The sequence below is a fragment of the Epinephelus lanceolatus genome, chromosome 6 (genome assembly GCF_041903045.1).
Source record: "Epinephelus lanceolatus isolate andai-2023 chromosome 6, ASM4190304v1, whole genome shotgun sequence".
NCBI lineage: Eukaryota > Metazoa > Chordata > Actinopteri > Perciformes > Serranidae > Epinephelus > Epinephelus lanceolatus.
In genome coordinates, this window is record NC_135739.1 from 36,994,789 (window position 1) to 37,020,403 (window position 25,615).

A 25,615-nucleotide genomic window follows, 5' to 3' on the forward strand; every position below is an offset into this window, starting at 1 on the left:
AGTATGTTTGCACGTGTCCTTGCACTCAATTATTAACACAGGATTCAGCATAAAAGCCACTTTATCCACCTTTTTACACCTGCTATGTATTTGATATGCAAACACTGTGTTTCCACATTGTATTGGCTGTGGTTGCCTGCTGCAGCGCTGTTGTTTGACAGAGCTCAAAGCTCCATTAGAGGTAGCAGAGACGATGGAATCTGTCTCAGTCTGACGTATGGTGTGTAAATTGACTGTGAAAGAGGTCTGCCGACCATGCTATGTTCATTCAGCAGAGCTGTTTGTCATTTTCTGTGACAAATCTATTCGTCATTAGTGTGAATTGGAGATGTATGGGAATGCCTGCTCTGTTATGATTTTTTTCAAATGGCAGTGTGTGGAAGAAGTACAGCTCATTCAGTTTTCAAAGGAGCTGTATACAGCATTCAAAGCATTAAGGCCATAGTTCAGATCTTTTGAAGTGGGGTTGTGTGAGGTACTTATCCGTAGTAAATGTGTTTTATACAGTAAATGCTGGTCGGCACTTCCCCAGTTTGCAAAAGCTGGCAAGACTACTGACACAGAAACTAAGCAATGAAGGAGGCAGCAACAAAACGTGTTTTAGCCACCTAAATAAGGTTCCACTTAAAAGTAGGCCTAATTATTATCAGTTTTAGTGTACACTTTATTTAGAATATTTTACCACTTTACCTTGTTGTCAGACAGCGTTTTAATTTAATCTGAAGCTGTAATTTGGTCTCTTAAATGCTGGAGTCCAAACAGTAATTTTATATCGCTGAACATTTGAGCTCCTGGTCTACCGCTGCCTTGATCAGCTAGGTCATTTGTGTAATTGTGTGGATTTAAATAGGGTTCAGATTCTCCAAAGCTACACAATAATACAAACTAACAAACTAATAATAATAATAATAATAATAATAATAATAATAATAGTAATAATACATTTGAACTTTTACAGGTACTCATAGATGCTTTACATTGGTTAAAAACAATCACCAAAAAGGCTACAATAAAATACCCATAACATCATTCATCAAGGCAGTGGTAGAGCAGCAGCTTTGCGAGCTACAGGTATTGTTTTTCCTAATGAAGTCTGGTGGCTTTGACGAGAACATAGAAGGCGAACTGAGGACATTATGGCTTCCAAGTCGGAACGGACTGTCTGCGGCAAGGTTAAGCAGTGAAAATATTCTCAACATAGTGTACACTTAAACTATCACTGACTTTTTTCAGGTTGCTAAAATACGTTTTGCTGCTGCCCCCGTCCACAACAGTAGATTGCTTAGCTTTTGTATAGGTACTCCTGACTGCTTCAGAAATCTGTACCAATACACATCTGATTTATATAACACAAGACTATGGATAAGTACCTTATACATCTTCATGTCAAAAGATTGGACTGTCCTTTTATTATAGCAGCAAACAGCCATTTGCTATGTAACTCTGAATTACTGAATCAATACTCTGAATTCTTGATATGCTTTGAATGTCATATATAGCGCCTTTAAATATGTCTTGACTTGATTGGAGTGGTGAAGTTTATCTCCAGCACAAAGCAGCTTCACTCAAGCAGTTGGTCGGCAGTTAAGTGCTTGGCTCAAAGGAGTTTTATGGTCATTCAGTTGTTCCAGCAAACTTTGGATGGTCTCTTCTCGGTTCCTCAGTACTCTTCAACCTTAACTCAACCTTAATACTTTTTGAATGTTGACTAAATAGTGTCGTAGCACTGATTGTCAAAAACTGCACAGAAAGCTCGCATATAATTTTCGGCATGTAATAGGCTAAAATGTCTAGTTTGATGGACATAACATGAAATTCTAGAGTAGGTGCAAATGATTAATAAAGGCCATTAATCATATTTGCTTACAATAACCCACAATTTAATATATGTCAGATTCAGAATGCAGCATATACAAACATTACCCTGTCTACAGCTAAATGTATAACCTACTAACCCAGAATAAATCCCAGTGAGATATTCCATCAGATGTAAAAGTGGTATTACATGACAGTGAAATGGGCAGGAAGGCAGTTTTTTTCAGATGGAAGCTATTTTTCAAATTCTGTCGTCTGTATCCAAAGGTGATTATGAAGGTCATTTTCTGTGGTCGTGTTTTCAATCTCAGGCTGCATCAACTCCGTGTTTATGATTCAGTCACAGCTCGCTATCTGATGGGAACAGAAAGAAATCATTCCATTGGCTCTGGTCATCTGTCAGTTTAAAACCCCTTTAACACAGAGAACAAAATGAACAGTTCTTTTCATCATGTTCTGATACTGTCCCTCAGTTATATAATGTGTTTTTGGGCAGCCAGGCATGACTCATCGAACACACTGACCCATCTTCAAGTATTTGAGAAGCTCCAACAATATTACTGTCTACCTTAATCCCCCCAAAATATTAATATATCTCTTTCTGTCCTCTCTCTGCAGTATGAGTTCAAGGTGAAAAACATCAAGAAGAAAAAAGTCAACATTGTGGTGTCGGTAGACGGCGTGAAAGTTGCCTTGAGGAAAAAGAAAAAAGTGAGTGACCTTTTTTTGAATTTGAACTCTATTCTCTCTCCTGTATTCAAGGATCTCCTCCTCGGGTGCGTTTTACGTGTTTTGGTTCTGTCATTTCAAATCTAAAGCAGGAGGTTTTGATCCTATGCAAGGGTATGGAAAATCCGAATATGTTTATACCAATGAACCGATGTCAATTTCAATGTGAGCCACAGTGTCTTTTTGTTAGACTTTCTATCTCATTATAACATGTAAAGTTTCTTGATATAACCTTCTGTCCCTCCATTTCATTCTTGTGAGTGTGACATCTCAAGCCTTGGGGAAAACTTCAATTTTGCACAGATGTTCAGTTGGACTCAGCAATGAACTGATTAAATTTTATTGGTCATAGGTCAAAGTTCAAAGTCATTGTTACCTCGGCCATCTCAACCATGTGAACACAATAGTTCAAGGAGACCTTGAGGGATTTTTGTCTAATTTGGCACAAACATCCACTTGGACTCAACTAGGGTTGGGTACCGTTCATAACTGAACCGATACGGTACTGGTACCGGTATCTGGAATTCGGTACCGGTACCAAACGGTACCTTATTTCGGTACTTTTTAATCCTGTGGGCCCTAGGCCTTTTTTTGGGGTATTTTTACTGCCTTTACTTTTAAGCTCATATCACAGTCATTATAAAGGCTACATACACATGCTATAACTTGTTTTTTTTTTCAGGACAATCTGGGCTATCCTGATTTGCCATCATTCCATGTCCTTCTATGTGCCTGTATTTTATATTAATTTTTATATCAATGAAAAAAAAACAAATCTGTGTGCCTAAATTCTTACATTTTTACATGTATCTCACCATAGCAAGTTGGAAGTTGACATATTCTGTCATATATGAAGAGGGGGGACTCTCTGGAATCTGGCAATATAAGAACCATGATGCTGGGACATTCTGTCACTTCACAGTTGTCTAAAACATGTGGTTTGTGCCAGGCGGACATGATTGCCAGTATTTTTTCATTATTGCAAGAAATTCCATTGACTCATTCACAAGTCAAAAATGTGTTTTATCTGAAAGAAACATGCAATATTTACATCTAAGATCATAGAAAAATAGTCAACCAAGTGCAATGATGTCCTCCAAGATAATATTTGTTTTTCAGTTTCAGTTATATATTGGGGAGACATTTTGGGCATTCGTGGGGGGGGCACGTGTCCCCCTCAATGTATATGGTGACTACGGCCCTGTCAGCATGCATAATTAGGCCTCAGTTGTCTGGGTGCGCAAAGGTGAAGTGGCTGGTCTTGTCATACAAAGTTTGATGGAGTGTCAAGTGGACAATATGGAAATATTTACATCTTGAAAGCTGGACTACAAATGTGGATAGACAGGGAGAAACACACGCAAGCCTAAGACGTGGTAAGACACGATATTCCTCACTATATGAAGTGACTGATAACAAGATCTGTATAATGGATTGTAAAGAAATTCGTCAAGTTTTTATCTCGTAGACAATTGATCTGTATTTAGAGCGTGATGGGATGACAGCACAGTGATGTGTGTGGTCCTGCGCTTTCATGTGATATGCGTAGCATTTCTGTGTGAGCCTGCGTTCGTGAGTAATCCATCCAAGAGTAATGTGTGTGCAAAGCTGTATGAAAGCTCTGTTACACATCATTTTATTGTAATTTTTCGCTGTGAAAACATTGGATTACCGACAAGTGCTTGGCCTTGTCGGAAAGCTACAATTCTGCTGTTTCTGTTGATATGTGGCTTCTCGCTAGGACGCATGGTCGCAGAGAAAATCTACAGAGAAGAACGGGTGTGAATGTGGACGCACTATGTGTCGTTCGGGCCCATAGTCTAAACTTCTCAGTTTCAACATTTTATTGAGAACATTTAGGAACAATGCTGCACGTTAACTTTTGTCTGCACATTGTTTTTGTCGCCATTGTTGCTGAGTCTGAGGTGCGAGTCATGCGCTCTCGCTCCGCCTCCACCTTGGGTACCGAAATTTGGCACTGTTTCATTTTAAGTGAATCGGTACTCGGTAGTACCGACGTGAATCGGTACCAAGTACAAAAAGTACCAAGTTTCGGTACCCAACCCTAGACTCAACAATGAACTAAATACATTGCGATGATCAATGGTCAAGGTCACTGTGACCTTGCATCTCAGTCTCGTGAATGCGATATCCCAAGAATGCTTTGAGAGCATTTCTTCCGATCTGTCTCCTTGGACCTAACAATGAATTGATTAAGATTAGTGGTCAAAGGTCAAGGTCACTGTGACGTCGTCAGTCACATTTTTGTGAACATGATATGTCAAGAACCCCTTGAAGGAATCTTTTCAAATTTAGCACAGACATCCACTATGACTCAGTGACAAAATGTTTAGAACTTGTAGGTCAAACGTCAGTGTCACTGTGACCTTGCGTCATTCTCATTCTTGTGAATGCGATATCTTAGGACGCCTTAAGGGAATTTCCTTAAATTTGGCACAAACATCTGCTTGGACTCAAGACTGAACTTATTAGAATGTGGTGGTTAACGGTCAAAGTTCAAGATCACTGTGACCTCTTAAAACATGTTTTTGGTTGTAACTCAATAATTCCTTTGCTGATTATATAATTTTAAACTTTTGCCTAATTGGATAAAATTATGAACAAATGACATTATATATTCTAAAGAACAACGGTCAATTTCATAGAGACATCATAATGTTTTGCAAGAACCCTTCTCTGGCTAATATGTCATAACTCAAGAACAGAAGGGGAGACATTCATCTGAAACTGTGCTGATTGAGTAGATCTTCTGTGCTGCCGGTGGGGAAAATGTGTGTGAAGCATTCAGGTTGATTTTTTTTGTTTGTTTTTTGTTTTTGTTTTTTATCTACTCCTAGAAAGAATGATACAGCAGTACATTACCACCTCCATATATATATATATGTATATACAGTACAGGCCAAAAGTTTGGACACCTTCTCATTCAATGCGTTTTCTTTATTTTCATGACTATTTACATTGTAGATTCTCACTGAAGGCATCAAAACTATGAATGAACACATGTGGAGTTATGTACTTAACAAAAAAAGGTGAAATAACTGAAAACATGTTTTATATTCTAGTTTCTTCAAAATAGCCACCCTTTGCTCTGATTACTGCTTTGCACACTCTTGGCATTCTCTCCATGAGCTTCAAGAGGTAGTCACCTGAAATGGTTTCCACTTCACAGGTGTGCCTTATCAGGGTTAATTAGTGGAATTTCTTGCTTTATCAATGGGGTTGGGACCATCAGTTGTATTGTGCAGAAGTCAGGTTAATACACAGCCGACAGCCCTATTGGACAACTGTTAAAATTCATATTATGGCAAGAACCAATCAGCTAACTAAAGAAAAACGAGTGGCCATCATTACTTTAAGAAATGAAGGTCAGTCAGTCCAGAAAATTGCAAAAACTTTAAATGTGTCCCCAAGTGGAGTCGCAAAAACCATCAAGCGCTACAACGAAACTGGCACACATGAGGACTGACCCAGGAAAGGAAGACCAAGAGTCACCTCTGCTTCTGAGGATAAGTTCATCCGAGTCACCAGCCTCAGAAATCGCAAGTTAACAGCAGCTCAGATCAGAGACCAGATGAATGCCACACAGAGTTCTAGCAGCAGACCCATCTCTAGAACAACTGTTAAGAGGAGACTGCGCGAATCAGGCCTTCATGGTCAAATAGCTGCTAGGAAACCACTGCTAAGGAGAGGCAACAAGCAGAAGAGATTTGTTTGGGCCAAGAAACACAAGGAATGGACATTAGACCAGTGGAAATCTGTGCTTTGGTCTGATGAGTCCAAATTTGAGATCTTTGGTTCCAACCGCCGTGTCTTTGTGAGACGCAGAAAAGGTGAACGGATGGATTCCACATGCCTGGTTCCCACTGTGAAGCATGGAGGAGGAGGTGTGATGGTGTGGGGGTGTTTTGCTGGTGACACTATTGGGGATTTATTCAAAATTGAAGGCACACTGAACCAGCATGGCTACCACAGCATCCTGCAGCGACATGCCATCCCATCCGGTTTGCGTTTAGTTGGACGATCATTTATTTTTCAACAGGACAATGACCCCAAACACACCTCCAGGCTGTGTAAGGGCTATTTGACCAAGAAGGAGAGTGATGGAGTGCTGCGGCAGATGACCTGGCCTCCACAGTCACCGGACCTGAACCCAATCCAGATGGTTTGGGGTGAGCTGGACCGCAGAGTGAAGGCAAAGGGGCCAACAAGTGCTAAACACCTCTGGGAACTCCTTCAAGACTGTTGGAAAACCATTTCAGGTGACTACCTCTTGAAGCTCATCAAGAGAATGCCAAGAGTGTGCAAAGCAGTAATCAGAGCAAAGGGTGGCTATTTTGAAGAAACTAGAATATAAAACATGTTTTCAGTTATTTCACCTTTTTTTGTTAAGTACATAACTCCACATGTGTTCATTCATAGTTTTGATGCCTTCAGTGAGAATCTACAATGTAAATAGTCATGAAAATAAAGAAAACGCATTGAATGAGAAGGTGTGTCCAAACTTTTGGCCTGTACTGTATAGATAGATAGATATATATAGATAGATATATATATACTGATATATACTGGTATACCCTGGTGATACATGGAATATTAAGTATTTTTGTGCTAGCTAACTACATCAGCTATCTTGAGTAACAACAGTTACCACAGTTTACTGGACTGTCATGACTCCAGGTGCCTCTGGCTATTTTGTTATGTATCTATATAGACAGGGAATAGACTGAAAAAAGACTCTGCATGCTGATCTGCGTTCTTGGTTTGTGTTTGATGATATATCATCTCTTATTACAAAAGATGAAGCTGCTGAGCCTGTTGAACAGTGTATAGATTATACTTTGGTTGGTTTGTTTTCTTACTCAGCTGTTTTACACATGTGCACCTTAAAAAAACCTGCATTTTAATCATGCCTTGGGGATATTTGGTGCTAAAACAGGCACTTTAAAGAAGCAGTCCAGATGCATTTCCTGCATCTTGTATATGGCAGGGGGTGGTGATCGATCCTCATCTTGATTAGACGGCAGGCAGAGGTGAGAATGGAGACATTGTGAGGGCAGACAAAGGGCCTGAGAGGAATCGAAAAGTACTGGGAAAGTTGTAGAAGAAAAGAGGAACAGATGCTGAAGAGTAAAGAGATGGGATAAAAGAGTTAAAAGATGAGAAAAGAGCGAAGAAAAAAAACATGGAATTGGGGAGTGCGGAGACTAGAGACAAGTGGATCTGTGTTTCGAGGTGTGGTGACAGCCGTAATCCACAGAGACAGACTGGAGTCGACTTCACCTGCCTAGAATCACAGAGAGTCTGACAGGTGGATGGAAACAAAGGAAAGTCACTTAGTAGTGCCGTCCATTCTCCTCACCACTCATTTACTTTTTCATCTCAATTCATTGATCCAGACATGAAACCATTCACTGTTTTTCAAGGCTCCTGCTGTTCTGCTGGACTCTAAAATATACTTAATATTTAATATAACAGAAGTGATTGTCAACCTTCATCTTGTTTTTTAACTGTTGCTCTGTTCAGACAGATTATACTGTATGTGTAGGGCCAGAGATTCTTGTTGAATTGTTTTATCAGCTTGAATATTGGTGGGAAGAGCTGAAAAATCTGACTGCCTCTTGACAACTGACGGCTGTGACAACCATCCACTCAGAAGTCACATTTCCTCATCACAGGAAATGAATAGACCCCTGATGACTTATTGATATTTTTGGATTGAGTATGGAGTTGAGATGCAGATAAAAGCCCCCTTTGAATTCAGCACAAAGCTGCTACATTAGCTAGGTTTCCGCTAAAAATGTCAAATGTAATGAATTTAAATGGATTGAACGCGACATTTTAATAAGCATCTATTAGAATTCATGATCTCAATAATTTTTATTTTAGTGCTGCAGCTTGAAGAAGGACATCTGTTGAAAAGGTCTGGCTTCCCCACACAGTCATGAAAGACTATAATTAGTATATATTAGCCAATCAGCTAATTTACATACAAAATGGCTGATTTGGATATTGAGGATTTCTCTATTGCTTGTATGTAACAAAGGGAGATGCATTGACCTTAACTTGTGATTACAAGCAGATGTACCTCACAAATATACATTAGTGTCTCATTAAATGGAGGCTTAATGGAGTTGTCTAAGTGTTCCTCAAAGGAGCACCCTATTCATTACACCAATATAAATGCTGTGTTACGTAGGTATGTGCTTTCTTTTGTGTGTGAACAGTAATGGATGTGGATGGTACATGATGTTAAGAATATGTTGAATATTACTTCCATTACCCTATCTGACAGCCAAGGTTCATGGGTATTGTAGTTTTGCCTGTCTGCCATCTTAAGCACAACGTTCAGTGAGTTAAAGATACCATTAAAGAAAATATTTAAATTGAAATTTTAAATGGGGAAAGGTAAGGAACCAGTGTTTCCTCCCACTTTATTATTCTATGTGTCCTATGTTTTTTTTTTTTTAGATCAAAAGTATTCCAATCTAAAAAGTTCTGAACAACACATACTGTGGGATTGATCCAGGTCAAACCCAAAACTGGACTACGTGATTAAATCCAATTTGAGGATCATTTGTTATTTTGAACAACCCATTTTCAAGATTTGATTCAATTCGATCACAGTCCAATCAGATTGCTTCTGAACAACTGGGTCGTGGTCCATCAAGAGTAGGGTTGGCTATCTGTACTCGGTACCTTTTAAGGTACTGACTCAAACAACCCAGTGTTAAGAAGTATTGAAACTTCTGTCATCAGACGATACCTGCATATGATACTTTTTGAATCCACATTAGGCTTTGGCCATAACCCAGTAGTATGGTGAATCAGGGTATTAAAAAATCCCGACACTATAATTGTCAACACTCTCAAAAAAGAACAGGCAATTCTCTTTCTACCAGACTCATTATATGTAGTGCACAACATGCGCCACCAGAGGTCACTCTGCAATGGTTGTCGGGACAAAGTCACAGAACTCCGGCTAGCAACAGCACAGAGATCGTAGGGAAAAAGGCATATTTTTGCATGTAATTCTTGGAATTAAGGGATTATTTTGACCAAACCAGAGTGGGTGATTGTTGTAACAGTGGACTAACTAACTAAATGACTAACAAGACTAACAAAGAAGGTTTTGGTGAGTTTTATTTTGTGTCTGTGGAGTGGATGAAGGATGAAGGTGCATAGTTGTATGTCCCTTAATAAAGAAAAAAAGGTGTAATAATATAACTTTATTGGAATGTTGTAATTCTGTGTATTTATTAATGTAAAAGCTGGGGAGCTTGGGCCAAGGGTTAGCATATACTGTCATGTATCATATACCCAGTGTTGGAAATGTTACATTAAAAAAGTAATTAGTTATAGTTACAAGTTATTTTCCCCAAAAAGTAACTGAGTTAGTAACTGAGTTACTGCACTATAAAAGTAACTAATTACCTGGAAAGGTAACTATAGTGTTACTTTTTTATAAAACACATCAAATATGTCACCCCACCTTAATGGAACTGTATGTAATGAAACTCAACATTGAATATGTTAAATGAATGAAATTGACGCTTAATAGAATAAATCATTATCATAAAACATTGTACACTTATCTACACTACACTGCACTGTTGTGCGTGTGTGTGTAAGAACCTCAATTAATCGCACAATTTAAATGTGAAAAGTCTCATTGACTGACCGTCACCTGTGTGTATGCGGAGAAGGAGAGGGGCGGAGGGAGGAGAGCTGTGGAAACATCCTGCAGTCTGGCATACTATCATGCGTTTAACTTACACATTAGACAGATATATATAGAGAAAGGCGACGTTAAGAGAGCTAGCCCAAATAAGCAACTCCACTTTAGAAACAAGCCCAAAAAACTACAACCTGCGACTACCAATATTTGTAAGCGACTTCACAAGAAAACAAGCTCAAAGTTGCGGCTAATAAGCAGACCTGACAACCCTGTTTGTGTGCTTGTGAATACCCGCCCTACTCTGCCTCTGATTGGTTTATGATGAAATTTTACTCTCCCTAAGCTAATCATCATCACTTATGCTTCTCCCTCACCTGCCCTCACCAAAGAAGAAAAACTTTAGTACTCTGCTGAGAAGGAGCTTGCTTTGGTGAAAGCCGCTTCAGTGAACTCAACTAAAGCCGAGTAACGGCGCATTTTATTGTGAGTTGCGGTAACAGCGTTATTATGGGGGAGACAGTAACTTTTTGATTACTCTTGGTTACTGAAAAAAGTAGCGCCGTTAGTCCCATCACTGCATATACCCCAGTGAAATTATGAATTAATTTTTTTTTTAAAAGGACTACTTGTATATAAAGTATTTTTCAATAGATGCAATGTGTGCTTGGCCCACTACCACAGTAACTACAACTCATACAGTCTGGTGAAGTTGAGCAAGTTGTATTTGATGGATTTGGCAGTTCAAAGTGCCGAGATGCCACCAAAATGTTTGAAAATATGGCTATACTTACTACACGCCAGTGGCATCGGGTAGAATTTTACTAAAGTAAATGCTTCCCAAAAAAGCTAGTAACTGACATATTCTGTTGGCATAGGTATCACTTTAAGGGTATTGGTATTAGTACTGGTATCACGAGTTTTTGAACAATACCCAACCCTAGTTAAGATCCGCTCTGACTGTTGTGACTGAATTCATTGCATCCTGGTGTGCTTTCCATTGCTCCATTTTGGATCAGGTCCAAAATTATAGAGCCATGAAAACTTCTACTTTTCTTGTCTGAAAACAAACCAAGAGAGAGAGATGTGATGGAAGTGATTTAAATGAATGTCCTTTCCTGTGTTGTATTGTCTGATAAGGTGCATATTAAATCCATCATCAAAGGATCAAAGTCAAATTAACTGCCGGGCTAGAATAAAAGGCCGGTCGATAGATGGATGTTTGCTTCCACCTGTTTTCTCATCTCGTTTGGCTCCCTGGCCTGAAAGCTGAAATGTCAAGTGTGACGGTCAGCAATCTATTTACATCTTTGAGTGCGTCGGAGCCAATGAAAGACTGGAGATGGCAGTGATTGAATGACTGAGTCAACAAAGCTCTGTGGAGATTGAAATCAATATCGTAATTTCTCCGTGCTCATGTGTTGACATTTTGATTATGACATTAAACTGGAAGGTAGATTTAAACAAAAGGACAGACAAAAGGAAAATATAAATAAATGTCTCAAAGACTGAGATGTTCTAATAATATCTACACCAGTAGACAAACTCTGATGCAGTTCACTCTCGATTGTGAAATGAGAGACATAAGTGTTTATTAAATAAAATTTCATATGAATAAGATACACTTTTGGTTTAATGTTCTATTGTCCAGTTAAGGAATATTTCCTCACTTCAGTCTAAACCTGTATGTATGAAAAAGCTTAAATTCAGTGTCACTTTACAGTTTGTTTGTTTTTTGTTTTAAAATTTCAACAGAAAAAGGAGTGGACGTGGGATGAGAGCAAGATGATGGTGATGCAGGATCCCATTTACAGGTAAGCAGTTCACAAGGTTTATTTTGTACATAACATTTTTAATTCTCTGTAATGACTTATGGCTCATTGGGCCTTTTCCAAACAAATTTTCCAAACAAAATTTTAATCCAAACTTGATTAAATACACTGTGGTGACGCAGGAAATGAGAATCTTTTGTCTCTGTCACTGCAAGCGTTGACATCTTGGAGAAAGAAGGATATTGTAACTGGTTGATTATAACTTCTACTGACTCCAGGGCAGAGCAGCACAAAGATTTCAGAAGAACAGATGAGTTATTAGGAAGTGTTGCTGCATAGACATGGGAGAGTAGAGGACCACTGATAACAGAGTACAGACATGCAATCAGATGTTCTTTTTTATTGTGGCTGAACAATAAATTAATTTCTTTTTAATATTGCATTTTGAGAAAAGGCAATTTATCCCAAGCCACAATAAAGGCAATTTGAAATAATCATTTTAATAATGCATGTAATAAATGAGTAAATTGATGATAACAAGTTCTGAAATGTGAAACTGTTATTGTAACATTACCATTTCGACACCACCATTTTTTTTTTCAGTTTCAGAATCCTGAACCATTTGGAACATTATCAGATCCATTGTTCATTGTTCAGCCACTGAAAACACCACAAAACTTCATCATGTAACATCTCATCCACTCTTTTTGAGTGTCAAAACTTGACCATTTGACAAGCCAGTACTGTTCTCACACGTTTTTGTAACAACACATTTCTATCAAAACCACAGTGTGATGTTTTATCCACAGCCCAAGCAGTTACAAAGAGGCCGACATAAATAACAGATTTCTACAAGGGGACTTGGGTTTAAGGCATTTAAGTTTCTCATTATTAGGGTTTGGACCCAGCATGATATTTCTGCGAATAATGTTAGTGATATTTATAAAACTTCCAAACCTCTGAGTAAGACCAAATCTCCGATTTTTGTGGAGCGATTCAAAGGTCTGTTGCTCTGAAGAATGACTGTTTTCTTAGATACAAGTTAAATGGACAAATTCAAAAGCACTTTTCATTTCTTTTAGCTTAAGAGGTGTTGTTAGACTTTGGACAGAGCCAGACTAGCATTTTCCCCTGCTTCCACTTTTTATGCTGAGCTATGTTAACCACATCTGAAATCCAGCTTTGTGCTCAAAACACAGATTTGTATCAATCTTCACATCTGTTGAACTGTTGAGCTATTCCTTTAAACTGCTGTTGTAGAGTGGTGAGTTTATCATGCAGTATTTCTAGACCACAGACTGAAAAAGATGGCAAATGCATCTCCACAAACTCCCACTGTTCAAAAATAAAGTCAAAATATCCTGGATACTGCTGCACCATCTTGCACTGGTGACATCATTTGGAGTCAGAGTCTGAGCAATAGCGATATCCGCGGTATTGAGTTTCTGCCCCTACAACCGTCAGACCAGTCGCAAGCAGTGGTATTAATCGTGAGCATGCCAAATTATACACACAGATGTTAATCAAACTACCCAAACTTACTAAAATGACACAAACCAAACCAACAAAAATGTGTTTGATGTTCTGGCCTCACTTTGGGGAGCTGTCATGTCGTCCATCTTTATTTACAGTCTTTGTTATAGACAGCCTGGACTGTACTGCTAGGTGATATTTGCCAACTAGCTACCGTATATTAGCTACCCAAATGTTTGGAACCCTGCCTTGCTCCAAACCAACCCTTCATGCTATTATGACAAGTGTTTTGTTACTCGCCTGCTACTTGTAAGCAAACATTTAAGATAAAAAGCATCTTATTCACTCTGAATAATGGTCTGTAATGTTGGCTAACAACTTGGCTAGCTCAGCTAACTGAGCTAACATGCTAGCAGTAGTTACAACTGGTCTGATTAAACGCACAAGCTGGTAAATTAAGGTGGCAGTGAATTAGTTCAACATATTTTTTTATATTCTAAATATGGAGAATATCGTTCTCTGTGAACCTGTTTAACAATGTTAATTGCAGGCTGAATAAAAGGGATAACAAGAAGGCATAGTCCAACTAAAAAATGTTACACTGCAGAATGAATATCAGACTTCAAAGGGATGAGGAACCCTTGTTTAGCTGTAAGATCAGAATTAGGATTGAGGGACATGACCAGGTTTGTTCTGTTCGTGAAAAAAGAGTGAATTTAATCAATGAAAAGACCTCATGAGGAAAGAATTACAGGGACTTGTGTGTGTTTGTGTGTGTGAGAGAGTGAGTGTATTAGTGAGTTCCAGAGTAACATCCCTACACTCTGTTCCAACTCACCGGTCTGTAACCATAAGGTCCAGTTCATTCAGTCCAATTGCCGCAGGGTTATAATCCTTTGATTTAAACTCGTACCGCAGTCTGTTGTTGTTAGGAGAGAAATGCCACACACACACACACACACACACACACACACACATACACAGAGAGTGCTTGTGCGAATTGGTGTCTCAGACAGATTCATTGAGAAATGAGAGGAATACTTAAAGACGTCTACACCATTAATCTCTCTTTAGGCACGCGCGCACACACACACACACACACACACACACACACACACACACACACACACACACGCAGTCACATAGGTATTTGGGGAAACCAGTGAAGGGTGTATGACTAAACACTCATATTCTATAGAGTAGCTTAAAGAAAGCTGAAGACTGGTTTAGCCACAGACACACGCAGTTCATATTCTGTATTGAATGAGTCATACTTTATCCTCTCTTTCTCAGTACCCTTCTTACACACACACAGACACACACACATGCTGACACTCTCACTCCCAGGCGGGCGCAGCTCAGAAGTGCATCCAGGAGCCCAGTTGGAGCTTCGGGCTTTGGAAATGATTCTGTCAGAAAGATGGATTTTGCTGCGCTGTTTGCGTAAGCATCTCTGAGCTTAGAAATTCTGAAAGATTTTGTTTGGTTGGGGTTGCTTTAGCTTGTCCCGCTCGTCTCAGCCTTGTGCACAGTTTTTAATATTACAGTCACAAAGTTATCCCGCAGGAGGAGGCTGGGGAGGAGGGCGACGTGAAGCAGAGTACAATGGGTAAACCCCATCGATCATTCACTGTCATCTGCTGAGCTGTGTCTGACAGATCCTAATGACATCTCATCTTTTCTGTTCAGCCAAGTCACAAAATGACGGTCCAAAGAGTCGGCTCACTCATTGTATATTTGGCCTCTGCCACGTAAAATGGCACCTCTACTCTTTTTACTTGGAGGGCAAAGATTTACAATTTACATACACATATGAATATGTTGATGTAGCAGAACCTGCACTCAGGTATTGTTTAGGTATTATCGATTCCTATTGTACTTATAAATCATACTTTAAGTCACCTCCTTGTTTGATTAATTAATTCATTCTTGGTAATTATTTGGGGGGGGGGGAACAGAACACAATATGTAGATAACAAAGACAACACTTGGATCTGCATCCAGGATGCTGAACAGTCATAGATGAGGAGGTATTTTTGACTTTAGTTTGTTTCCCCTACATATCTCCACTCACCAATCTCCATCAAAAGTCAGGCAACAGTAACAGAATTGGCACATCTGCTTTGGTTGAAGCTGTAATAAATGCGGTTGCTTCTTTGCAGTGTAAGAGTTCAGTCATGTTACTTTCAGTCAAGTACCATCCAGAGTGCACCAAGATCATAGTCTTAAACATTCATTCACAATTCTTGTTGACTCTGACATGACTGTGACCTGTTCTCTATTGACAAACTTGTCAAGTAGACTGGCCTTGACTGGCATTGTGAACCTGAGACACCTTGTGAAAAGAAGGCAGACTTGGACTGAACAGCTGAAAACCACCTGGTGTCTGCCAAGTTAGCTTGGTGGCTAACTTGTATTTTTTATGCAGTTGAATTTAGGTCTAATTTGGTACTGACAGTCTTTGCCTTTTAGAAAGCACTCACTGCTTCATATCGACAAGAGTCAGTAGTTTCAAAAAGATGTAGCCAGAGTTTTGAGCACCTGATGTTGTCTGCTATATTTAAAATAGGTATGCAGGATACAGTTTATTTTTAGCCCATACTGATGACCAATAATTACCTGCTTCTCTTGGCTGATATCAGTAAGATAACTGAATTTTTCGCTTTTTATTTTTTAAAAAGAAGTTTAACCTGTAGTTCATGCACACCTGAGAGTAAGAGGAAAGTGAGAAAATATGGATGATTCAATATTCTGTGGCCCTGACCTAACCATATCTAGTTGACATCACCATTGGCAACAGAACAAAAACAAAGTGTTGACTCTTTCAATGTTAATTTCTTTTTTTTTTCTTGCAAAGTATATCAAAAACATCCCAAATATACTTTGTTTTTTTATGGAGCATCTTGCCTGAAATATCTTAATTAAATGCTTTGACATAATCTCTCAAAACAGACTCGTAAACATGTTATACACTAGTAATTGAAACAGAAAGTAAAGTAAAGAGACGAGACTACTGCTGCGGGTGGTGTGAGCTCTGTGCTGGGGACAGTTGGTAAGAGTCCGCCCGGACACACATAGTGACAGGGCTAACTGTAGCATCACACACCTAGTGGTACCAAAATAGTTAGTAATGGGTTAAACCACAGGGTCGAGCCTTTTTGGTGTAAGTTTGTTGGGAATGTGTAAAGGCTTGGTGTTGTGAGCCGTTGCTGCTGTTAGCTTGTGCTAACTGGTCAGACACTGAGCATTGGTAGTGAGGATAGCAGCTCTGGAGACGGTCCTTCAGCGCTGCGTCTAACCTGTTAAACAGCAGCAAGAAGTTTGCTGATCTGTTTTTGGCTCTCCAGTCAGCGTCAGCGCTGCGCTTGTCCTTCTTCTATGTCTTTGTGTTAATTGGCGGCTCACAAACCAACTTGAAAGTTATACCACCACCTGCTGTGTCAGGGTGTGTAGATGGTGCTCTCTTAAAGTCAATGAAAGCAGACTGGCTTGGTAATGTTAAAGCTATTTATCAGCTGTACTTTCATTTTGGAATAATACATAATAACATAAATTTCCCATTATTAGCCGATAATTTAGCAGCCCGATATATGTTCTGCTTCCCCAGTTTAAAATAAAATAAACCTGCATTGAGATATGTGTAATCTGTATCATTAAACACAACGAAAATGCATGTCATATATAGAGTAGGTTCAATCTGTCTGTATACAACAGTCACATGCCATAGGTACGGTGAGAGAGTTATTGGTCGCAGTCGCCGACAGTGTTTCCTTGCTGAGCCACAGCAGAGGGATATGTCCTGGCCCCATTCCCGTACAGAACACAGTCTCAATACACAACACTACCAGAGGCAGGTGTTAATTCAGTAAGTGTCCCACCTCTGTGGAAAAACCCTGAGTCATGCCAAATGAGAGAAACAGTCAGTCCCTTAACCTTGTTGTGTTATCAGTCAGTGTGTCCTCAGGTGGCCTTGACTGATTAGTTTCGGTTAATAATCGGCTACATTCCTCTATGAATACATGTTACATTTCAGCTGTGCACTTCCCACAGGTCACATCATAACCAAACAGTTGTAACTACTGTGATATCTATGTCCTTGGCTTCTTTCACTATGCAAGGAGTGCAGTTTATAACGCTCAGCATGAGTATCGTGTATCCGGATTTTATTTGAAAAGTGACCCCATGGCGTGTGCTGTCTAGTTAGAGAGGCGAAGAAAGATGAACCTGTAAATGTAAACGTGGGGAAGATTTAGCACGTGTGTCTGCCTCATATCGTTAAAGTGCAAATCAGAAGGCTTCCCTCGGCCACTGGAAATCTCCGTGTGAGAAAATATAGTGTGAATGTAACCTTTTGCTGATGCCTTTGAATTAATGCGGCTCATAAGATAAAATGATACATATTCACATTTGGCTTTTCAAATGCAGGGAGAAAATGCATATCAAAGTGTTTTAAATGCTCCTGTGTGGGTTTTTCAGATTCACAGCGGCTGGACGCCGTATGTCTAAATCATTTGGGAGGGTTAAGCGGAGCGCTTTGCATTTCTTCTCTGCATTCCTTTTCATCTCCAGCCAGTTTTTAGCTGGAGCTGCTGGCTCACTGCCACTGAGGCTGCTGTCCACTACCTCCTATTGAACATCAGTGCTGGCAGGGTCGCACTCAAATACATTTACACATTTACTTGTAAACAAGGACACTTGTGGTGTTGTTCCACTAACTTCATTTATTAGTTGCTTACTATAAAGCAGATGTAGCCCAAAGACATATTCAACACAATCACTCTGAGGGTCTAAGACGGTGTTTCTCATGAGTATAGAACAGCGTAGCATACATGTACAAACATTAACAGGTAGTCGAGAATAGGGGTGTAACGATACATCGATCCACATCAATACATCGATTCATTGATTAACGAACTGATTATATCGATGCAAAATGAAAACATCGATCCATATCGTCATCTTAAAGATACACATTTATTTTGAAATTCACATAGCATGTCTGTGTCACCATTTCTGGGCAAGCGCGCCTCCACTCAAACAACAAACAGAGCTCAGAAATAAAATGGTAAAATCATATTCTAGTTGTTTTTGTGAGTTGATGTAAATGATTGTGTCAGATGGGCATATGGTGTCGCGTCATATAGATCACAGGCTCCTGAATCGAATCGAATCAAAATCGTGTCATGACAGACTTTGTGATATCGGCAAACATCGTATCGTCATCCAAACAAATCGATATAATATCCTATCGTGATGAAGCTGGTGACTTACATCCCTAGTCGAGAGCATGCAAGAATCTGCTTCTCAGAACCATGTACACAAAGAGAGACACAACCTCATACATATTCATCAGTCACAAGTGTGCACACACTTGAGTGATTTATGTACTGCTCTGTAAAACAAGCCACACTGACATAAACATAGACTTAATACATAATACAGCATTTAGCTGTAAGAACGTTTACACTGCCACCATCACCTGCTCCAACAGTGTCAGTCAGAGAATGTCAGACTGCAGTTAGAGAAGGCGGGTCCATTGCTGCTGTCAATGTGCAGGATGTATCTGAATACATCTCATTTCATCTAAATACCTCTGCTACAAGAAAACATTTCCAAAGATGATGCTGATGTAAAGAACTGTGACAGCTCTCAAACAGCCATGAAGTCACATTGTTCCTCCTCCAAAAGCAACAAACACTCCAAGATGAGAGTGGCTTATGACAACCAGTATAAGTGAAGCTCTCTGTTTGCACGAGAAGGCTTCACTATTATTTACTGAATACAGTTTTTAAGTGCCTTTGTCAGTATATTGGTCCATTGTCTGCTGTGTGCCTACACTGTGCTCCAGCAGCGATGAGTGCTTGATTCACAGCTGCTTTCAGCTGTCAGTGACATCAAACTACTATCAATCATAGTACTTGTGTATAATGTCACTTCTAAACTGTTGTAGATTAAGGATGCACCGATCCAATGCACCGATCCGATACTGACTCAAGTAGCTGGACCACAAAGCTGAGGGAGCTAACAATAAACATGTCAGCTGTTTGGAGGTATTTCAAATTTATATCTTTGTATTCATTTTTGTTTAATAAAGTTAGGACACCAATGTTTAAGTCAAGGCTAATGTTGCATGAAAGAATGATCCCAGTTACTTCCGCATGGTGAGGCATACAGCTTATGAATCAAACACTGGTATCGGATCGGTACTCGGTATCAGCCGGTACCCAAAGCCCAGGTGTCAGTATTTGTATTGGGGCTGAAAGAGTTGGATTGGTTCATCCGTATTGTAGATTATTTTGTTGGACAATGGGATAATTCTCAGTTCTTTGCAAAGTGTGGTGAGAAGTGGTCATCCCAGGCAGGATGCAGAATGTTCTGGACACTCCACGTCTAACAGCTCTCAACTTGAGCCACAGCCTGTGCTACATTAATATTAAATAGTGCTCTAAATCAGTTGTTCCCAAATGTCCCAAAAGATGGTGCAGTGTCAACATGTGATGCCAGATCACAGATTGTGGCCTTAGTCTGGACGTGAGTTGTGAGCAGTTCACCAAATAATGGCTGAAGAGGTGACAATTTGTTTTACAAGAAAAAAGAAGATAAAAGCAAATATATTCCAATATAAATACAGCGCCTGCTACTTTGAAGTGTACAGTGTTTATGGTGATTCAGCTATTTCAACTTCTCATGTAACTATGGCAACCTCAGAAACTATAGAGGGAAACAATACAGGAGCTGATTTGACTGGCATCTGTGATTTGCCTTAATGATATACTAAATCTTTACCCACATAGAACAAACAGATCAGCAGCTGTAAGCACCTTTATTGTTCTGTTGCAATGAGAAGGATCTAACGCTCTTGCATGTTTGGCCTCTCTTGTACTGTGCTGTTGTCTGTGATGCTCTCAGATGCCCTTTGCTTTGAATAGGAGCATCATGTGTCCTTTTGATTAAGGCTTTGTTTGAATGTGCGGGTAAATCAGGTCACTTGCAGCCACATGCAACCTGTGAGTAGACATGACCCAGTCAGTGGTGCACAATTATAGCAATCTGCTGTAGCTTCCTGCTAAATCAAACACACCTGTCCTTAAAAACTGTCATTTTGTATAATTGTTAATGTTAAAGGAACAGTAGTTTGACCATCATGTTCAGAACAATTTTAAGCTGTAAATTACACTCAACAGGTCTACTAATGTAATTACGGATAACAAATGCATCTAATTTTCTTTGAGAAACTTTTAAACTTCTGCTGAAATATAGAGAACTTTTGAAAGAGGAAAGGAAAGAGAAAAAAAGGGGATGTTGCAGTAAGAAACTTTTGTGTAACCTGCTAGGATTATAAGGCATGTATGTCTAAGACATGTACATTTGAATCACACCTGTGTCTGGGATTCTGTGGCCTGCCGTAATGGTCCATAATGTCTGAGACTCTCTCAAAGGAAACATTACCCTCTATGTCATTGGAAATTGCTTGGAAATGATTTTTTTGAATAGAGTGAGAGCCTGACTCACGCTAAGATGATGGAATACACCTTTATGCACTGATCTCTTTTTATATTTTCCATCAGAGTGAGTAAAATGATCTCTAACAATTCAAGACCAAATCTGCTGTAGAGAAGGTTTACGCTGCCATAATTTGCATCAGAGATGAGATTCAATTATACATCGGAGGAAATGTCTGCTCGACTCCTTGGCTGCACATACCATCTGTTTCTTTTTCATCTATACAGCTACAGGAACACTGCATGGTCACGAGTCATCAGATCCTCTAATATATGAAATGGATGTTTAAATCAGGTCCTGACATCTATTTGTTTTTCTTTCATTACACAAAATGAATATTGCACAGTAAGTACTCTTTTGTGCAGTCAGGTGAAATATTTGCAGTGATGTGAAAAGTTTTGTCATTTGAATATAAACTGAACAAGTCAGTGAACCAGTGTAGCTGCTTTCGAGGGCCTGTGAGTCAGTATGAGTGGCTGGAGAGACTGGATGCATGTTTAGTTAATTGAGCCAGCATGCTATTTGATTGCACTGCCCTTCCACGGAAGAACATTCTCAGACTTGTGTCCTTGCCGAAGGGATAATGATACTCCCTTTTTAATTTAAAGGTCCCTTCGAGTTTTTTCACTCCTTTTGTTGTATCTAATGCTAGTGCATGCACACAAGGATGCCATCTATGCCACCAGTCCATTAATACAAATATGTATTTACTGCAGTGAGCCATACCTTTCAAGTCTCCTATTTTACCTGTGAAATCTTTGTATTAGTGACTTTTGTGATGCATAGGATAATTGAATGAGTATACCGGCAACTGGCAATTGCATGAGTGCATTGCTGTTGGTGATTTTTGCTGTTGTTGTTGTTGTTTAATTTTATGGTTTGCCATCGAAGAACAAGTGAGAGCAACTGCGTAGTGGGCAGCAGAGAAAGTGGTGTAAAGCAGCAGGGCTCAACATTAACACTTGCCTGTGTCAACTAAACTCCAAACTTGACATAGAGATTGAGCTGTAGAGCTCACAGTGGATAAGGAAGTAATAATATTATAATAACATTAACAGTAATTTTGGTAGCATATGTTGTTAGTATATATTCACATATGATAGTGTGTGAATGTGACAATAATAATCTTATGTGTATAATAACAGTAGAAGTATGACTAATAATAACAGCAGCAGTAGGAAGCATCAGGCAGAACCACAGCAGCAGCACAACCATGTCTCACGATCCAGGCGTAGCTGCAATTCAAGGGAACCTGCGAGACAGTCGAGCACAAAGGCTCCACAGAAGAAGCAGAGTTAGTGATGTGCAGAAATAGGACGTAAATGTTAGCAAATGAACAATAACCAATTTTTCAGAAACTAAGGAGAGAGAGAAAGAAGGAGAGAAGGGGCTCGGTGTATCATAGGAGGTCCCCTGGCAGAGAAGGCCTGTGTCAGCCTAACTAGGGGCTGGTCCAAGACAAGCCTGAGCCAGCCCTAACTATAAGCTTTATCAAAAAGGAAAGTCTTAAGTCTAGTCTTAAATGTTGAGACAGTGTCTGCCTCCCGGACCAAAACAGGAAGAGGAACCTGATAGCTGAAGGCTCTGGCTCCCATTCTACTTTTGGAGATTTTGGAACCACGAATAACCCTGCATTCTCAGAGCGCAATGTTCTGGTGGAAAAATAGGGCACTGTGAGCTCTCTAAGATATGACAGAACCTGACCATTTAGAGCTTCGTTAGTTCAGATTCAGAATACTTTATTAATCCCCGGGGGGGAATTGTTTTTGTTCCAATGCTCCGTGCAAAGTAGAAATATAAATACAGCATGAATGGAAACAAGAGATAAAGATGAAGATATAAATAAAATACTAAAATAGACAATAAAATAAAATATTAAAGTAGACATTAAAATAAAATAAAATAAAATATTAAAGTAGACAATAAAATAAAATAAATAATAAAATAGTAAAGTAGACAATCTGAAATATATACAATATATAATGAAATGGTTGTAGCGTTATAAATGAAATAAGAATGAGTAATTATATTGTGTGTTTTGTTTTATAAATAGCCAAATGAGTCCGATCATCAGAGGGAGGAGTTGTACAGTTTAATGGCCACAGGTAAGAATGACTTCCTGTGGCGCTCAGTGGTGTATTTAGGAGCAATCAGTCTCTGGCTGAAGGTGCTTCTCTGTTCGACCAGAGCGTTGTGGAGAGGGTGAGAGCCATGCTGAAGTATCGCCCGCACCTTCGACAGCATCCTCCTGTCTGACACTGCTGTCAAAGGGTCCAGCTCCACCCCCACAACGTCACTGGCCTTTCTGATCAGCTTGTTGAGTCTTTTGGCATCAGCTACTCTCAGTCTGCTGCCCCAGCAGTAGCCGATGCCAACAGACTCAACAAGCTGATTTAGGAGAAGGATTAAAAATTCATTTCTTGATTTTACAGGGAGCCAGTGCAGAGAAGCTTAAACAGGAGAAATATGACACAACCATGTGATACAACAGTGTCAGCCTCTTGTGTGACATGTAACAAATGTGTCAACAGCACTTAATAACAATAATAATAATAACAATAACAGTGGCGTAATACAGCAATAACTATCATTTAATGTGCCTGTTACATGGCGGTTTAACTTGTCCTCTGCTCTGAGGGTAAGGGGCTCCCGGACCTTATTGTTTTTCCAATTTGCAGACGTTTTTGGCCATTGTTAACATGACATGGCCTGTGATTGCATTACTATTCTCCCTCAGCAGCTCTCTACCTGGAAAAGGCTACCCCGATGTGGGCCTTGGTTTTTTTAATTCGCCGGTCACGCTGCCTTTTCTATTCCCTTTTGCGCTTTCTTGGCGACAAGGATTCCGTCTCCCATGATGCTGCATATGCATGATCCTGCATTATGCTCAAAGAGTGGGACTTTGTTTCAAATTTGCCAGGGTAGTAGCGAAGCGCCTCTTGCTCCTCTCCTTCGGCTCCTCAGTCACGCAGTGCTGGCCTGGCTCTCAACGAAAACGCCGAAGGTGGTGCTGTATGTCCCTTCCTGGCGGGTGTATTCTCAAGATGGCGAAACGTAATGGAACCCCACAGACGACTTACCTGCACAATGTACAAACAAATCCGAAATTCTCCTTTTACGAGAATTAGTCAGATTATTGGTGGAGGTAATAGTACACCAGTGATGACATATTTATGAATGCAGACATCGATTTTTGCCGATAAACAACTGAAAATGTTACACAATGTCCCTTTAAATATATCTGTAACGCTGCATGCAAGAGACTTACCTTTCTTTTGCCCAGAAGCTCACAGTCATGTTGCTCAGCAAAGGTGGCACACACAAATATGTTGACAATAGCACAGATGAGGGTTGTAACAGTATGAGATTGTCATGGTACTATAACTGTCTCAGAAAATATTGCAGTTTCATGGTGTCACGGTATTACAGATTGTATGTTATCATCAGTTAGAATTACCCTTAAAGGAATGAAAATGGAAGGGTTGTTTTTGGTTGAACAAACATTTTAGCACTATAATTGAGACTTGAAACCATTTTGTTAATGGAACTATGTGTAAAAAGTCTTCTTCTTCTCTGTCGAGCTGCATTTTTTTTTTTTCAATATGAGTTTGCAAGCCAGTTAATGCAATGCTGATTTGCTCATACCAATAAACAAACTATGGCAAAACATTGCTAATGAAGAGTTTGCTGTCGCATGAGGCATTAGTGTAAACGCTGGTCATGTTCATTACAACAGCAGCAGAGGACACTGATGGTAGGTGGAAAGTTTCAGCCAGGATGGAGATCTTTGCTGTTGTTGTTTTCACTTAACATTTACAGGTGTAGTTCTTTCTTCCCTGTCTAGTTGCACACACAGACAGGGTGTGTGTGTGTGTGTGTGTGTGTGTGTGTGTGTGTGTCTGTGTGTATTTTACATTCCACCTGCTGGAGAGCCACAGCCTCGGGGCAAAAGCAGCAGACCAGCTCAGTCAGGAGTGTATCAGAATCCCCTGGATCAAGCACATGCACCCACACACATCAAACTGGAAGCCTGAACACTTTTTTTTTTTTCCTCCCGTGCTCACAAAGTTGTGGGCAAACATCCACATACACACAAGACATACATCCAATTTTTAAAAAAAATACACACCAGGTCTTTATTTGTCTCTGAAGCACACATACACACTTGCACACACCGTTATGACTTGAGGCCACCCAGGAGCTGCAGGGCTGGGAGCAGAGACCTTGGAGGGGTATAACAACACAGTTTCCATGTCCAGAGTACTAAATAACTCCATACTACATAATATATAAACTGAAACAAGCTGTTTCATTTATGTATGGATGCATTATTTATGTCTCAGTATGATTTTCCACAAATAAGTGCAGAAAAAATGGGAGGTACCAAGGTAACTGTGCGTCTGAAGTTCTTTTCTTGAGAAGCAAATTATTCTGCCTGGTCTCAAGCTGTTGATTTAAAATAATATTAGCAAAGAATAGATCCATTGATTAAGACCTTAGAAGATACTTTGCAGTATCTATGACTTTTGCTTTAAGGATAAGGGATCAAAAATACCTTATGGTGTTGTCAAAGGTACAATAAATCACAGGGTCCTCGTGGTTATTTTTTTGGTTACATTAACACACTAAA

The 25,615-nt window shown here is 39.6% G+C and overlaps 1 protein-coding gene across 5 annotated transcripts in view; it reads left to right on the plus strand.

Annotated features, from left to right (window-relative positions):
• The window catches only part of LOC117246626 (carboxyl-terminal PDZ ligand of neuronal nitric oxide synthase protein-like), a 258,146-nt gene that overhangs the window by 79,487 nt on the left and 153,044 nt on the right, over positions 1 to 25,615 (plus strand). For 4 of the 5 annotated variants that reach the window (XM_033610487.2, XM_033610488.2, XM_078169028.1 and 1 more), the window contains 2 exons: positions 2,434 to 2,526; positions 11,993 to 12,051. In XM_033610487.2, the coding sequence (XP_033466378.1) occupies positions 2,434 to 2,526; positions 11,993 to 12,051 (152 nt within the window). The remainder of the gene's footprint in view (positions 1 to 2,433; positions 2,527 to 11,992; positions 12,052 to 25,615) is intronic. The other variant, XM_078169029.1, reaches the window with a different exon arrangement.